The following is a 17,671-nucleotide window of genomic DNA, read 5'->3' as shown; positions in this document are numbered from 1 at the left end:
CTCGTATTCCCGCCTGTTTTTTGATTGACAGCTGATGTACGCTGACGTGGCGGCGTCTGATTGGTCGGGCTTATAGTTTTTTTTTTTGTCTAAATTACAGCACATTTTCATACATTCGGTCATTTTATCTTTTTTTGAAATGTGAAATCATTCAGCAACACGAGGTGGAGAAATATATAACACCGGTGTTGGCGGGTACAGAAAGGGGCGGCACGCCACGCCTAAAGATAACCGCGCCGAAATGGATGATGTGTGGGGAGGGGGAAAGCTAAAGATGGAGAATGTTCTGTCATAATATAGAACTGATGCGGCCTGCAGGCTGATCCCGCATGTTATTATTGCTGCGTGTTCAAGTCTCTGTGAGCTATGAATAAAGTTATTTAAATAGGGTGTCACGTGACCAGCTCCCGGCTGAGAGCAGAGCGGTGCGGGCGGGCGCAGCATGGGAGCAGAATGGCTGAGCAGGTAGAGTCCTCACAACCCACCCGACCGCGCAGCAGTCACCAGAAATATAACCCAACCAGTCACAACGCAGCTTTCATTACATATTCTGCGCTTGGAAAATGAAAGCTGCGCTGTGATTGGCTGCTATAAGCAACAACTATTTTTGGGTTCTTTTTGAGTAGACAGAGTCTTGTTTCCTGCGTTTTCCTTCAGGACATGATTCATGCGTTTTTCAAAAAGAGTGGTGAGGGTGGGAGAGCTTAGAAAGGCTGAACATGCGACCAGCAGCGTGTTTTTTTTTTTTTTTAACAATGGAAGTGAATAAGAAGAGTCTTTCAGGTGTTTTGCTTTTTTTTAAGTAGACCCACTCCAAAAAGTCTGTGTGCTCACGGTGTCATTTTCGGGCCATGAGTTTTCTAGTGGAAACCACTTTAGGAAATGCACCACTTCTAGGGCCTGTGCAGATGTTGCAGATTTGTGACAAAACCTGAAGAGTTTCCTGATGCAGCAAAGTGACTGAGAATCCTGACGCCTTAAGAACATGGTGCTTATTTGTGACTTACAGATTTAAATCTGCATCGTGTCAAATCATCATTTTTGCTGCAGATTTCACCCAGACTGATTGGGGAAAAATCTGCACCAAAAACGTATGTAAAGCCATGTTCACACGTTGCGTTTTTGCTGTGTGTTTTTTTTTCTATGTAAGTTTAAGGCTATGTTCACACATCATGGTTTTTATGGCGCAGATTTTCTGCAGCAAAACCTGATCTTCATGGGCATTTTGTTCAGGATTTTTCTTGCAGTTTTGGTGCATTTTTTTTCAGTGGTTTTTTTTTTTGTTTTTTTTTATATACAGTCCTTCTGTCTCTTTTTATGCATGTACATAAAGTTCTGTGAAAAAAAAGAACCTCATTCCGTTTTGCCATCAAATACGCTGATACACATTTTGATGTGTTTTTTTCACCACCCATTACTTCCTATGGGCGAATAAACGCTGAAAGAAGGGACATGCTCGATTTTCCAAAAAAACATGCAAGGCACAAAATCCTGAATTAAAAAAAAAACGTGTGAACAGAGAATTCTGGAATCTCAGACTTTGCTGGTCCTGCAAAAGGCAGCTGAAAATTTGCATAAAAATCTGTATCAAAAAACGCTGAAAAAACCATGAAGTGTGAACATATCTTTTGCTGGTGCTGTATAAGGCTATGAGATTTCAGAAATCTCATGCACACACATTGTTTTTGTTTTTTCCCTGACTGAATTGGAAAAACTGCTCCGTTTTTGCAAAATGCAGAATGTCACTAACTTCAGCGTTTTTGCATCCATAGAAAATGAGTAAGTGCAAAAACCGCTGGTATCAGGTTGTGCTGCATTTTTGGTGCTAAAACCTAAGGCCATGTTCACACGTTCAGTATTTGGTGACTTTTTTTTTACATCAGTATTTATAAGCTAAAACCAGGAGTGGAACAATCAGAGGAAAAGTATAAAAGAAACATGTCACCACTTCTGTATTTATCACCCACTCCTGGTTTTGGCTTAAAAATACTGATGTGAAATACTGAATGTGTGAACATGGCTTAAGGAGGTTGTATCATGTCTTTTGATTTTTATGCACTAAACTTTATCAGCATGCACAAGAGACAAATATACCTGATTAAAAACGCAGCAAAATCTTTTTTTTTTTGTAAGCAGATTTTTTTACTGCCAAGAGAGCAGGTTTTCCCTGCTCATCTCTACTCTTCATGAATCTGGAGCGTCTGACAAGTGGCGAGATCCTCCATGCACTACAGCAGAAATCTCACTCCGATCATGAAATAGATGAGCTGCGGCATTACGCCATCTTGTGGCCCCCATTTCGGCAGAGCTGGGAGAAACTGGTGTGAAGACACCAAAAGTCGCAAAACTTAGTAGTGTCAAAATCTAGTGACTTTTCAAAGCTTTATACGTAAGTGTGCACATAGCCTGATCCATAAAGACTGGCGTTTTGCAAAGTCCGCTGGAGTAATATGCGCCAAATTCATTAATGAATAACACGTGGTGCATCTCAGCTTTTTTTACACCAGCGTAAGACATATACTCCAGTCAGAGTACTGGAGTGCATTTCTGTTGCTATTGATATCACCTTTGCTGCATAAGATATGTTGAATGTATCATTCCCGCAAAGCTTTGCCCAGTTTTCCGAAATTTGGCACTGCCCCTTAGAAAAGCCCCCCATCTCAGCAGTTCCCTAGTTGATTTGGGAGGGAAGCAGAAGATTTTTTTTACTTTCCAGGTTTGTTGTGACTTTTATTTACCGGTGATCTACTCTTGTGTTATGTGTAAGTGAGTTGTGTTCTCATACCCTTTTCATCTTCTTTTCTTCCCAGGATGGATCTGTTGAGCAGCGCCTCTCACAAGCAGGTTTATTCAAGTCTCAGGGCAACACGTGCTACTCTGAACGTCGCATCCGAGAGGCTGTGAGTCTGTATCATCGTGCCCTCCTCCAACTCCGCAGCTTAGACCCTCATTTACTTAATCCTTTGTCTGGACTCGGTCCTACGTCTTCCGTGGAGCTCACGTCTCAGCAGCTGGAAACACTCAAAAATCTTCAAGCAGACTGTTATAATAATTTAGCAGGTACCATATAAAAAAAAAAAGCAAAATCCCCCATTCTTATGTCATGTTCACACTGCGTCTTCTACTGGCACTCAAACATCCGTCTTTCAGGCAGAAGATTCTTAAGAAATCACTGCAGAGGAATGGAAAGCTAAAGCATCTTGCTTTTTTTTTTTTTTGTAGTTTCCCAAGAAGTTTTTCAAGTTTTTTGTTTTTTTTTTTAACATCTTTTTACTGCCGTTTTCCAGACTCTTTTTTTTTTTAAAAAACTATTAAACAATGAAGAAAACGTTGGCACAAAAGAACTTCCATTCTAATGTATTGTGCAAGATGCCTGAAGAATGGTCGGGAAAGTAAAGCGTTTAAAAGATGTTCAAAAGCCTGAACATATGAACAGCGCGTCATTTTCCCATACAAATTAATAGGTCCGATCTTTTGATAGCTCTGTAAGTGCTTGTTCTGGCATTTTTTTTTTTGGTCGGATTGGCTCAAAAAGAGGGCGGTAAAAGACGCAGTGTGAACATACCCTTAACCGATTGTTCTGTATTTGTTTTTGTTTTTTTAGCATGTCTTCTGCAGAATCAGCCTCCAAAATATGAACGTGTTTATGAATGTAGTCTACAGACACTAAAAATCCAGCCACATAATGTAAAGGCATTATACCGCGCTGGTGTCTCCAGCTATCACCTGCAAGACTATACAACCGCTCACAGTTACTTAACAAAAGCGGCTTCACATCAACCCAAAGGTAAGATCCATCTGCAGCATTTTCTTTTTAGGCCACGTTCACACGTTCAGTATTTTACATCAGTATTTGTAAGCCAAAACCAGGAGTGGGTGATAAATACAGAAGTGGTGATGTGTTTCTATTTACAAATACTGATGTAAAATACTGACCAAATACTGAACGTGTGAACATGGCCTTATATTGCCTATCTTCTATGTCTGTCACAATTTTATTCAAGCAGTTTAACCTCTTTCCTTCAGAGCAAGTATTTTCATTTGTTTTCCTCTTTTTAGTTTATTTATTTTTCTGTCAACCTTTCCATATGAGGGCTTGTTTTTTTGTTTTTTTTTTTGCGTAACGAGTTGTAGTTTTGATTGACTCCATTAATTTTACCATATAGTAGCATACAGGAAAAAAAGGGGGAAAAATACCAAGTGGGGTGAAATAATGAAAAAAAAATGTAATCTTGCAATTATTTTTTAGATTTGATAAAAATGACATGGCAACATGATTTTCCAGGTTAATAATATTACGGCCACCCCAAACTTTTGTGTGTGTGTACCGTACAGACCAAAAGTTTGGACACACCTTCTCATTTAAAGATTTTTCTGTATTTTCATTACTATGAAAATTGTACATTCACACTGAAGGCATCAAAACTATGAATTAACACATGTGGAATTATATACTTAACAAAAAAGTGTGAAACAACTGAAAATATGTCTTATATTCTAGGTTCTTCAAAGTAGCCACCTTTTGCTTTGATGACTGCTTTGCACACTCTTGGCATTCTCTTGATGAGCTTCAAGAGGTAGCCACCGGAAATGGTTTTCACTTCACAGGTGTGCCCTGTCAGGTTTAATAACTGAGATTTCTTGCCTTATAAATGGGGTTGGGACCATCAGTTGTGTTGTGCAGAAGTCTGGTGGATACACAGCTGATAGTCCTACTGAATAGACTGTTAGCTGCTTTTTTCATGCCATAATACAAATTCTAAGTAAAGAAAAACGAGTGGCCATCATTACTTTAAGAAATGAAGGTCAGTCAGTCCGAAAAATTGGGCAAACTTTGAAAGTGTCCCCAAGTGCAGTTGAAAAAAACCATCAAGCGCTACAAAGAAACTGGCTCACATGAGGACCGCCCCAGGAAAGGAAGACCAAGAGTCACCTCTGCTTCTGAGGATAAGTTTATCCGAGTCACCAGCCTCAGAAATCGCAGGTTAACAGCAGCTCAGATTAAAGACCAGATCAATGCCACACAGAGTTAAAGCAGCAGACACATCTCTTCAACAACTGTTAAGAGGAGACTTTGTGCAGCAGGCCTTCATGGTAAAATAGCTGCTAGGAAACCACTGCTAAGGACAGGCAACAAGCAGAAGAGACTTGTTTGGGCTAAAGAACACAAGGAATGGACATTAGACCAGTGGAAATCTGTGCTTTGGTCTGATGAGTCCAAATTTGAGATCTTTGGTTCCAACCACCGTGTCTTTGTGCGATGCAGAAAAGGTGAACGGATGGACTCTACATGCCTGGCTCCCACCGTGAAGCATGGAGGAGGAGGTGTGATGGTGTGGGGGTGCTTTGCTGGTGACACTGTTGGGGATTTATTCAAAATTGAAGGCATACTGAACCGGCATGGCTACCACAGCATCTTCCAGCGGCATGCTATTCCATCCGGTTTGCATTTAGTTGGACGATCATTTATTTTTCAACAGGACAATGACCCCAAACACACCTCCAGGCTGTGTAAGGGCTATTTGACCAAGACGGAGAGTGATGGGGTGCTACGCCAGATGACCTGGCCTCCACAGTCACCAGACCTGAACCCAATCGAGATGGTTTGGGGTGAGCTGGACCGCAGAGTGAAGGCAAAAGGGCCAACAAGTGCTAAGCTTCTCTGGGAACTCCTTCAAGATTGTTGGAAGACCATTTCCGGTGACTACCTCTTGAAGCTCATCAAAAGAATGCCAAGAGTGTGCAAAGCAGTCATCAAAGCAAAAGGTGGCTACTTTGAAGAACCTAGAATATAAGACATATTTTCAGTTGTTTCACACTTTTTTGTTAAGTATATAATTCCACATGTGTTAATTCATAGTTTTGATGCCTTCAGTGTGAATGTACAATTTTCATAGTCATGAAAATACAGAAAAATCTTTAAATGAGAAAGTGTGTCCAAACTTTTGGTCTGTACTGTATATACCGTATTTTGCGCACTATAAGACATACCAGACCATAAGATTCACCCCAAATTTTGAGGCGGAAAATAAAACCTTTTTAATATGTCAATTGGGGGTTTGTCTCATAGTCCAAATTTATATCACCAGATATAGATAGATCTGGTAATATATATAGACCTATCTCTAATGACAGCACTCCTGTAGAAAATCCAGTGATTTATTAGCTCAAAAAAAAATTAATTTGTATCACCATTTTATTTTTCCATTAATGGATCTGTTGGCTTGTTTTTCTTTTTCGATGACAAGTTGTAGTCAATTCATGCATTTTGATTCTTTTTTATGGCTTTTACTGTGTAGGTGAATTTTATCTTGTAATAGACCAGGACTTTACAGATGCGGGATGTCAAATGTTTATTTTTAAAATTGCAAAAAAAAAAAGCCGGTGAGGCAATTGGCTCCCTAAAGTGCACACGTAACAGAGCCATTTAAATGCTGCTGTCAGAAATTGACAGGGGCATTTAAATGGTTAAACAGCAGCAATCAGAGCTAGATTTTGTCCTTGCTGTTAGAGGCAGGTGTCAGCTGTATAGCACAGTTGGCACCAATCGTGCATGGAGCACGCTCCGTTTCTGAGTCTGCTCCATATACCCACACCTGATGTAAGACGTGCCTGTATATCCTACATCTGGAAAAGGGTAAGGGTGCTGATTTGCATTGTGACCTGCCAAACAGCCAAAGGTGCTCTGGCCCTCAGCGGGCCCATGGCCACACGATTGTGAGCTGCCGTGTTAGGTGTTTCCTTTTCTTTCATAAACCTATAGACTTGCATTGCCGATTTTGATCCGACCCTTGACTCAAAATCGGACATGTCTCCATTTTTTTTTTTAAACAGACCATTCATTCAGAGACAAAAAAAAATCTGACACCTGAACAGCCATTTAGACTATCATTGGTACAAGTGCTATCCATTAAAAACACATATGTCACTCGTATGAGAAAAACTGACGTCTGAATGAGGCCTTACTGATATGTTAGCCTGTGTGCACACGATGCTTTTTTAATGCGTTTCCGCAGCGTTTTTGCAGCTGCGGAAACGCATTAAAAACGCATGGTAGAAGGGCAGCAATGGTCCCCAATGATAATCCGCATGTGCTGTGCCCATGCTGCGGATTTTTCCGCAGCGTTTATGCTGCGCTCAAAAATCCGCAGCATGTCCATTAATTTTGTGGAAACGCGGCTTTTTCGCCGCCATTGACTTGCATTAGACCGCATGGATTACGCATCACTGTATATGTAGATGCGTAATCCACGCGTTCTAATGTGCGGATGGTACCCGGGTGTGGAGGAGAGGAGAGACTCATCCACACCCAGGTACCATTAAAAAATCTGTAAAAAAAAAAAAGAATAAAATAAAAAATAAATGTATACTTACCTTCTGTCGGCCCGCGCACCGCTCCTGCTTGGTTCCCGGCATTTTGCAGTGAGTTGAAGGACCTGCGCTGACTTCAGAGTCATGTGACGGGTCACGTGACGCTGACGTCGGCAGGTCTTTCAATTCAATGTTGCCGGCAAGGGAGAACGGAGTGAGCAGGACACCGGGGGCCATCGGAGGGTAAAGTATACATTTATTTTTTATTTTTACAATTCTCTCGGGTCACACTATATAAATCCATGCCGGTTGCATGGATTTATATAGTGTGACCTAGTTGTCAAGCACTTTCCAGGTGATGCTAAAATCGCCTGGAAAGCGCTTGTCAATCCACATGCGGAAACGCATGTGAATCCGCATGTATTCCGCAGGAAAAACGCATGCACAATCTGCATGCGTTTTTTCTGCCAGGGAGATGCAGAAATGATGCAGAAATTTTCTGCATCGTGTGCACATACCTTTAAGTGGATTCCTGTGATATTCTCTTTGGAAGCCACGTTCATATGTCTGTATTTCTCATCGATATTTATAAGCCCAAAATATTTGTAGTATTTTCTACTCCTACTTTTAGCTTGGAAATAATTATTAGTAAGTACTGACCACGTGAAAGAGGTTTGTGCTTGAAATAGGAAAATTAGATGTTACTATTACTATCCTATTTTATTTTTTTTTATACCCCTACATCCTCAAGTTGGACTCCAGCAGCCTCTCTCATGCCACAGCTTTGCTATATGCTAGTAACAAAGTAAGGCAATGTTCACACGCAGCGTTTTTTTTTTTTCTGCATTTTTTTATTTTCAGAAAAGAAGCTGCGTTTTACAGTACCAGTTAAAGCTCTTAAACTATTTGTTTTTTCACATCACATACATTTACTGCTCCATAGAATAAAATAGATGAATATTGAATATTGTCAACCTACTGAAATATTTATTATGTGAATATATATTATATATTTTTTTTGACAGATGCAAACATCAGACGTTATTTACAACTGGTAGACTCTGCCATCACGTCTTCCCGGGAAAAGGAGAAACAGCGGTACCAGGGCATGTTTGAGTAGTGTTTTTGTAAATCTGACCTTGTGGATTGTCTTTCTAAGGAAAATTAAATACATATAAAAATTTTGTTTACTACATCAGCTTCACAGTTCCTTATTCCAGTATTTCATGTATGAAGAATTTTTCATTCCTGCTAAGCAGCTCCTGGTGTAATTTGGATATTCTCGCTTTCAGCACGTACAGACAGGTATGCTTTGTCTGGCATGGGGACGAGATGAATGAGTCACCATTGTGAGATTGTTTCATCTGTGCGTTACAAGGAAGGAACGGATAATTTATTCACAGCAGAACATAGAACAGATCAGAAGTTTTAAATATTTTTCCATTTCATTTGATGCCAGAAAAACGTCTCCAAAAAGTTGTCTGGGTTAAAATACGTACAACATTCTTACAGGGCAAAAACCAGCCTGGTAGTATGTCTCAAGGCATAAATAAGGAAGATAAAGCAAGAGGAATACATGTCAGACGCAAATATAGAAAAATATTTAAATTTTATTAGTGATTATTAAAAACTTAAAAAAAAAAAGGGGGAAAGAAAACAGACATGACTGACATAAGAGTATGTAAAGTACATATACGCATGTGGAGTGGCTATTACATTATAGAGGTAATACCTGTTTAGTTACAATCATGACTGAAATATAGTATAAGTAGTGTAGTGGACACTAGTAAAAAAACACAGCCAGAAAAAAATATTATTATAGCACCATTTATTCCATGGCGCTTTACATGTGAAAAGGGGGTATACATAGCACACAACAAGTACATTAATAGGAACAAAAACAAGTCAGCGACTGGTACAGGAGGAGCGAGGACCCTGCCCACGAGGGCTCACAGTCTACAAGGGATAGGTGAGGATATAGTAGGTGAGGGTAGAGCTGGTCGTGCAGCGGGATGGTGGAGCGAGGGTTACTGCAGGTTGTAGGCTTGTCGGAAGAGGTGGGTCTTCAGGTTCCTTTTGAAGGTTTCCACGGTAGGCGAGCGTCTGATATGTTGGGGTAGAAAAGATGCACAGGAGAAATCTTGTATGCGATTGTGGAAAGAGGGGAGTAGAGAAGGAGATCTTGTGAGGATCGGCGGTTGCGTGCAGGTAAGTACCGGGAGACTAGGTCACAGATGTATGGAGGAGACGGGTGGTGGGTGGCTTTGTATGTCATGGTTAGGCATTTGAGCTGGAGTCTCTGGACAATGGGGAGCCAGTGAAGGGATTGACAGAGAGGAGAGGCCGGGGAATAGAGGGGGAACAGGTGGATTAGTTGGGCAGCAGAATTTAGGATAGATTGGAGGGGTGTGAGTGTTAGAGGGGAGGCCACAAAGCAGGAGGTTGCAGGAGATGATGAGGGCATGCACTAGTGTTTTTGCAGATTCGTGGTTGAGGAATGTGCGGATCCAGGAGATTGTTGAGTTGGAGTCGGCAGAAAGTGGAAAGGACTTTGATCTCTCCTTCAAACTGCATATCCGAGTCCAGGGTTACCCCGAGGCAGCGAGCTTGCGGACTGGCAAGAGTGGGCAACCATTGACTTTGATGGATAGGTCAGTTGGGGTGGTAAATGAGATGGTGGTAAGATGATGAATTCTGTTTTTTGTGCATGTTAAGTTTTAGAAATCTAGCACAGAAGAAGGATAATATAGCGGACAGACATTGTGGGATTCTGGTTAGCAAGGAGGTGATATCGGGTCCAGAGAGGTAGATCTGTGTGTCATCAGCATAGAAATGATATTGAAAGCCATGGGACACTGAGTTGTCCCAAGCCGAAGGTGTAGATGGAGAAGAGCAGGGGTCCTAGAACTTAACCTTGCGGTACACCGACAGATAGGGGGAGAGATTAGGAGGTGGTATGTAAGTGGAAGACACTGAATGTCCTGTCTGTTAGGTATGAAGAGATCCAAGATAGGGCCATGTCTATGATGCCAAGAGATGAGGGAATGGTCCACCGTGTCGAAGGCAGATGCCAGATCCTGAAGGAGGAGGACAGAGTAGTGTCGCTTGGATATGTCGGTTATTGGTGACTTTAGTCAGGGTAGTTTCAGTGGAATGGTGCAGTCGAAAGCCAGATTGTAAGCTGTCGAAGAGGGAGCAGGAGGAGAGGTTGGAGGACAGTTTAAAATGGATGTGTTCCAGTAGTTTTGAGGCATAGGGGCGAAGTGATATGGGGTGATAGCTAGACACAGAAGATGGGTGTGATCGAGGATTGTTTGAAGCATGAGGGGAAGACACCAGATTTTAGTGACAGGTTGAAGAGGTGGGTTAGGGTTGGGATGAAGACTGTGGTAAGGTTTTGAATGAGGTGGGATGTGATTTGTAGAGTTGATCTTCCATGATGGTGGAGAAGCTGGTTTTGGAGGAGGAGAGTTGAGTATTTGAGGATGGGCTGTGGGGACTTTGAGCAAAAGCTTTGCCTTATGTTGTCAATCTTCCGCTTGAAGAATGAGGCAAAATCTTTAGCTGGGGGATGGAGGAGAGAATTGAAAGTGTTGAATAGCTGTTTAGGGTTGTCAGACAGGGAGGATATGAGAGATGAGAAGTATGATTGTTTTGCTGCAGTGAGTGTGGACTTGAAAGTTGAGAGTAATTGTTTGAATGCAATGAAGTGCACTTTGGAGTGTGACTTTTTCCATCTCCGCTCAGCAACCCTGGAAGCCCATCTCAGTTCTTTAGTCAGTGTGCCAGGGTTGCCAATTGATTGTGTGAGCTTTGGTATGTTTGAGGGGGGCGACCGATTAGAGAGCTGCAGCTGTTGCGGTGTTATATAAAGCGGCAGCAGCATCTACATTGTGTAAAGAATTTACTTTTGTAAGAGGGAGAAGGGATTCAGAGCGTGAGTGTAGGTCGAGGTGTTTGAGATTTCTGCGATGGTGTGCAAGCTTGTGGACTTGGGATTGTGGACCTGGAGAGGAGAGGGAAGAGCATGTAAGTAGGTTGTGATCAGAAAGAGGGAGAAGTTAGATAGGGAACAGAAGCGGGAGAAGATGATATCCAGTGTGTGGCCATCTTTGTGAGTGGCTGTGAAAGACCATTGAGCAAGGCCGAAGGAGGAAGTAAGTGTTAAAAGCTTAGAGACAGCTGATTGGGAAGTGTCAATGGGGATGTTGAAGTCACTCATGATGATCGTGGGGATGTCAGCGGAAAGGAAATGAAGTAACCAGGTGGTGAAGTGGTCGAAGAAGGTGGTGCTTGGCCCTGAGGGGAGTAAATGACAGTTAGTTGGAGGGGGAGTAGATGTGCACCTCCAAAAGCGGGAAGAGTAACGGAGGGAGGCAGTGGGATTATGGAGAAGGAAGAGTTATCTGACAGGAGAAAACCCAACTCCTCTGCCATGCTTGCCGCTGGGGGTGGGGGTGGTGTGTGGGAAAAGTGGAATCTGCCGTACTAAAGTGCAGCTGGAGAGGCTGTGTCAGAGGGGGTGAGCCAGGTTTCGGTGATGGCAAGAAGTAAAGTTTGTTAGTAATGAAAAGATCATGGATATAGGAAAGTTTGTTGCCCACGGAGCGAGCATTCCATAGAGCTCCTGTTAGAGGGACGGGGGAAGTGTGGGGTGGACAAATGGGTATAGGGTTAGGGTTACGAAAATTTGTGATAGATCATGGATGAGAGGTAGAAGTGACTGTGGGGAGGAGGGCCAGGATTTGGAGATGCAGAGAAAGTGAGAGCAGGACAGGGCATGAGGTGGCTGTCTGTGTTTGGAGACAAAGGATTGAATGTTGAGGAACAGTTCTGAGAAGGAGGTGAGATGCATGGGGAGGATGGAGGGAGAAATGACCAGTTCCTTACTAGGTGTTGGGATTAAGGGGGGTTAGTAGGAAGATGAGGACAATAGGGGTGAGAGTGAAAACGAACAGAAATATTGTTTACTGTTACAAAGTACCTAGTTACCTTCAGTTCCAATTCTGTTATTCATAGCTGTACACTTGTATGGTGCACTGAGCAGACTGACGTCTTGCAGACGTAGTGCTCACAATATATTTGCTACAAAATGCATTTAGGTGTGAAACAGAGGGGAGTGGCCTCTGTTCATCTTTGTCAGATAATTAAGACTGTGCCAGATGCAGGATATTCAAAGGCTGAGTAAACAAGGTGGTCATAAATAAAAGTAAGAGTAGATCAGTGATTAGGTGAAGGCATACCAAGTGAATACAGCCAGCAGTGGTAGGGAGAATCACAGCATGGGAAAAGCTGAGTGACGTACCAAGTGGGTACAGTCAGTTCAAACAGTTAGGCTATCCTACAGTAAGAATATATATCCATCAGTAGGGAAACACACGACGCACGTTTCGCTAAGGCTTCATCTGGGGCCCAGTTAACATAACGCTGGAAAAGTAATTGATACTGATTAAAACAGTGGGAGGGTCTAACTTCCTACTAAGTCACATGACTGCGTATAAAAAGAGCATATTAGAGAGGCAGGATCTCTCAGAAGCAAGGATGGTCATCCATTAGAGCAAGTCAGACCCACTTTATTAGGGCCCAGTCAGATTCCCGTGTTATTCGCATCTCAATCCTCTAACTGGCCAGCGGCTCTCCTGACCGGAGCGTGACAGCTGCATAGAAATACATGCTTCCACGCTACGGTCAGGAGAGCAAATGGCCAGTTCGAGGAATGCGATGCTATCTTTGCACGAGTAATACGGCCGTCTGACTACACCCTTAGGGCAATGGGTAAAAAAATCACTATTCATCTTTTATAGGGGCAGAAACAGAACCCCAAACCTTCAGCTCTGTAACAATATTCTATGGACTGATAAAACCAATGGGTATACAGTAAGTAGCAAGATGAATTATGTAAAGCTATTTAGTCTCCTAAGATTAACCCCTTCACACAGAAGTCCGCAAGTGTGGAGAGGTGTGGGGTTCAGGAGCAGAGCTTCCTCCATTCGTTGTACATGGCGGCTTGGTTTTATAGCCAGCATCTGTCTCTAAGAACTCATTTACATTAGCGTATAATACGGAGGAGTGCAACGCGAGAAAACATTACACTCTGACCAATGTTCTACAATGATTCAGTGCTCCTCTGACAGTTTTTTCTCAGCTCGGATCGGACTGAGAAAAAATTGCTGCAGGCTCTGATTGTCTGCGAGAATCATATCTCACTGGCCAATGCAAGTCAATGGATGCGAGGAAAAAAAAAATCACACGGACCATGCATCTGCCATCCGGCTTTTATTTTTTTATGCACACATCTCAAAGGAAACCCAACATTTCATCAGCCAAGTACAGTAAATTTACAGCCCAAAATGTCAGAATAGATAGAAACATGTCAGTGAGATACATATAATCAGTGCTTTGCGTGTGTAGTTTCTGTACTTGTATTTAGCTAATAAATAAATAAAAAAAAAATGGCGTGGGGGTCCCCCTTATTTTTACTAACCAGCCAAGGGAAAGAAGACTGCTCTGAGCTGGTGTTGTTATTCTGGGAAGGGGCCAATGGCCATGGAGCTTCCCAGCCTATTAATAACAGCTCTCAGCTGTCTGCTTAGCCTTTATTGGTTATTAAAAATGGTGGACCTTAAAGACGTGGGGTCCCCCCTATTTTTAATAACCAGCAAAGGCGACAGCTACGGCCTGATATTAATAGGCTGGTTAGAGACCATGGATATTGGCTCCTTCCCAGACTAATAACACCAGCTCTCAGCCACCCCAGAAATGACGCATCCAGATGTGCCAATTCTGGTGCTTAGCCTCAGCGCTTCCCGATTGCCCTGGTACAGTGGCAATCGGGGTAATGGTTTTGGGATTGATGTCAGCTGTGTAATGTGCACTGACATCAAGCCCAGGGGTTAATAATGGAGAGGTGTCTGTTAGACACCCCCATTACTAACCTCATAGTCAAAATAAATAAACACACACAGAAAAGTCCTTTTTAATTGTAAAAAGCACTCCCCGACAATTATCCTCTTAACCAGTTATTAGCAAAAAAATAATAATCCAGAGGGTCCTCAGTAATCCATAATATGGTTCTTACCATGAGAACCGCTGGCTGTGACCTGCGGTAATCTGACGTCACCGCTCATCACTGCAACTGAGTTCTCACAGTACTCTGTGTATTCCGCGGCCGTGGTGAGCGGTAACGTTACTGTTGTCACCGCTCCTCACAGCCTCCGGATGAGAGTCAGGGATCGTCTTGGGATGTATTATGAATTACGGCAAACCCTGTGGGTTATTTTTTTTGTTAATTGGTAAAAGAGGGTAATTGTTGGAGTGATTTTTACAATTAAAGGACTTTTCTGGGTGTGTGTTTTTGTTTTGACTATGGGGTTAGTAATGAGGTGTCTGACAGACACCTTTCCATTACTAACCCCTGGGCTTGATGTCAGCAGACATTACACAGCTTACATCAGCCCCAAAACAATTACCCTGATTGCCTTGGTATGGTGGCAATCAGGAAGAGCTGAGGCTAAGTGCCAGAATTGGCGCATCTAATGGATGCGGCATTTCTGGGGTGGCTGAGGGGCTGGTGTTATTGTCTGGGAAGGGACCAATATCCATTGACTTTCCCAGCCTATTAATATCAGTCAGCAGTAGTGTTGAGCGATACCTTCCGATATCGGGAAATATCGGATTGGATCGGACCGATACCCAAAAAGTATCGGATATCGCTGATTCCGATACCGGAAACCAATGCAAGTCAATGGGACACATATCGGAATTAAAATAAACCCTTTATTTCCTTGTAGGTTAATTCTACATGAAGGAAAACAACTAAGAATAATGTAGAATGACATGAAAAGCCGGCAATTCAGCAGCGGCATACACCGGTACCGACAATTTAGAACAGAAAGAATAGAGCTTCACACATAGATTAGATAGATAGAAACATGTCAATCACATATATATGAAGTACAGTGACAGTGTTGGTCACTGTACTTGTCATTTAGTGTAAAGGATTTATTAAAAAAAAATGTGTTTTCATGCACCGTCTCTTTAAAAAAAGCCGGCCGGCAATTCAGCATCTGTACCCGACAATTTAGAATAGAAAATCACACATAGATTAGATAGATATAAACATGTCAGTCACATATATAATAAGTACAGTGACAGTGTTGGTTACTGTACTTGTCATTTAGTGTTAAAATAAAGGATTTATTAAAAAAAAAAATTGGCGTGGGGTTCCCCGTAATTTTAGGCTCTAGCGGAGGTTAAGCAGACAGCTGGGGCAGATGTTTGAAGCCTGGGAAGGGGGTAATACCCACGGAGCTTCCCAGGCTACTAATATCAGCCCCCAGCTGAATACCTAGCCTTTACTAGCTATTAAAGTGGGGGACCCCAAAAGAAATGACGTGGGGTCCCCCCCTATTTTAATGGCTAGCAAAGGCTAGGCAGACAGCTGAGGGCTGATATTAATAACCCAGGAAGGGTGCCATGAATATTGGCCCCCTCCCAGGCTAGAAACACCAGCCGTCAGCCGCCCCAGAAATGGCGCATCCATAGGATGCGCCAATTCTGGCACTTAGCCTCGCTCTTCCCACTGCCCTGTAGCGGTGGCAGTGGGGTAATAGGGCTGGGGTTGATGTCAGCTTATAATGCCAGCTGACATCAAGCCCAGGTTAGTAATGGAGATGCGTCTATAAGACACCCCCATTACTAACCCCATAGTCAAAGTTTAAAAAAAAACACAAACACCCAGAATAAAGTCCTTTTAATTGAAATAAACACACAATTCTTTATTGTTCTAAATTAAACCATACTTACCATCACGCCCATTCCAGCTGAAGCCAACGATCTCCTGCAATAAAAGTAAAATAATAAACCAACCTCATCCTTACCTTTCCATGGTTCCCACGATGGCTCCAGCTCTGCTACATTCACATGACAGGCTGGATCGCAGCCGAAAGCTGCCATCCAGCTTGCCATGCCGCACAGACTGAGAAGCGCAGGCATGCTTGCACTCCTCAGTGTCTGGCTGTGACGGCATCCAGATGAGCCGAGTTCATGTCCAATGAACTCAGCTCACCTCATGCACGTCACTGACAGCGTGGGAAAATTCTCCTGCTCAAGTGCTGAGCTCAGGAGAATTTTCCCATGCCGTGAGTGACGTGCATGAGGTGAGCTGAGTTCATTGGACATGTGCTCACCTCATGCACGTCACTGACAGCGTGGGAAAATTCTCCTGCGCTCGCAGTGAGCGTGAGAGAATTCTCCTGCTGAAGCACTGAGCGCAGAAGAATTTTCCCACGCTGTCAGTGACATGCATGAGGTGAGCTCGTGTCCAATGAACTCAGCTCACCTCATGCACGTCACTGACAGCGTAGGAGAATTCTCCCACGCGGTCAGTGACGTGCATGAGGTGAGCTCATGTCCAATGAACTCAGCTCACCTCATGCACGTCACTGACAGCGTGGGAAAATTCTCCTGCTCAAGCGCTGAGCTCAGGAGAATTTTCCCACGCCATGAGTGACGTGAATGAGGTGAGCTGAGTTCATTGGACATGAGCTCACCTCATGCACGTCACTGACAGCGTGGGAAAATTCTCCTGCGCTCGCAGTGAGCGTGAGAGAATTCTGCTGAAGCGCTGAGCGCAGAATTTTCCCACGCTGTCAGTGACGTGCATGAGGTGAGCTCGTGTCCAATGAACTCAGCTCACCTCATGCACGTCACTCATGGCGTGGGAAAATTCTCCTGAGCTCAGCGCTTGAGCCGGAGAATTCTCTCACGTTCACTGCAAGCGCAGGAGAATTTTCCCACGCTGTCAGTGACGTGCATGAGGTGAGCTGAGTTCATTGGACATGACCTTGGCTCATCTTTATGCTGTCATAGCGAGACACTGAGGAGCACAAGCATGCCTGCACTTCTCAGTGTCTGCGGCATGGCAAGCTGGATGGCAGCTTTCGGCTGCGATCCAGCCTGTCATGTCAATGTAGCAGAGCTGAAGCTGTCGTGGGAACCATGGAAAGGTAAGGATGATGTTGCTTTATTTTACTTTTATTGCAGAAGACATTGGCTTCAGCTGGAATGGGCGTGATGGTAAGTATGGTTTAATTTAGAACATTAAAAAATTGTGTGTTTATTTCAATTAAAGGACTTTATTCTGGGTGTTTGTTTTTTTTTTACTTTGACTATGGGGTTAGTAATGGGGTGTCTTATAGACGCCTCTCCATTACTAACCTGGGCTTGATGTCAGCTGGCATTATAAGCTGACATCAACCCCAGCCCTATTACCCCACTGCCACAGCTACAGGGCAGTGGGAAGAGCGAGCTTAAGTGCCAGAATTAGCGCATCCTATGGATGCGCCATTTCTGGGGCGAC

The 17,671-nt window shown here is 43.2% G+C and overlaps 1 protein-coding gene across 1 annotated transcript; it reads left to right on the top strand.

The window, feature by feature from the left end:
* Window positions 1–131: 131 nt before the first annotated feature.
* Window positions 132–8,504, top strand: TTC9C (tetratricopeptide repeat domain 9C). The gene is made up of 4 exons (XM_073658494.1): window positions 132–465; window positions 2,811–3,060; window positions 3,605–3,787; window positions 8,337–8,504. The coding sequence occupies exons 1-4, from the start codon at window positions 454–456 to the stop codon at window positions 8,429–8,431; spliced, it is 540 nt and encodes a 179-aa protein (XP_073514595.1). The 5' UTR covers window positions 132–453; the 3' UTR covers window positions 8,432–8,504.
* Window positions 8,505–17,671: the final 9,167 nt, after the last annotated feature.

Source organism: Phyllobates terribilis, unplaced genomic scaffold (genome assembly GCF_046119375.1).
Source record: "Phyllobates terribilis strain yellow unplaced genomic scaffold, ASM4611937v1 Scaffold_13__5_contigs__length_258822181, whole genome shotgun sequence".
NCBI lineage: Eukaryota > Metazoa > Chordata > Amphibia > Anura > Dendrobatidae > Phyllobates > Phyllobates terribilis.
Note: the sequence above shows the minus strand (reverse complement) of the source record. Positions and strands in the feature narration are given on the sequence as shown.

What these genes read in the sequence shown, in the direction of transcription:
- TTC9C (XM_073658494.1), top strand. An exon ending in CTGTTATAATAATTTAGCAG is followed by an intron (nt 3,061 to 3,604) that starts GTACCATATAAA and finishes TTGTTTTTTTAG; the next exon opens with CATGTCTTCTGCAGAATCAG. An exon ending in GGCTTCACATCAACCCAAAG is followed by an intron (nt 3,788 to 8,336) that starts GTAAGATCCATC and finishes TTTTTTTGACAG; the next exon opens with ATGCAAACATCAGACGTTAT.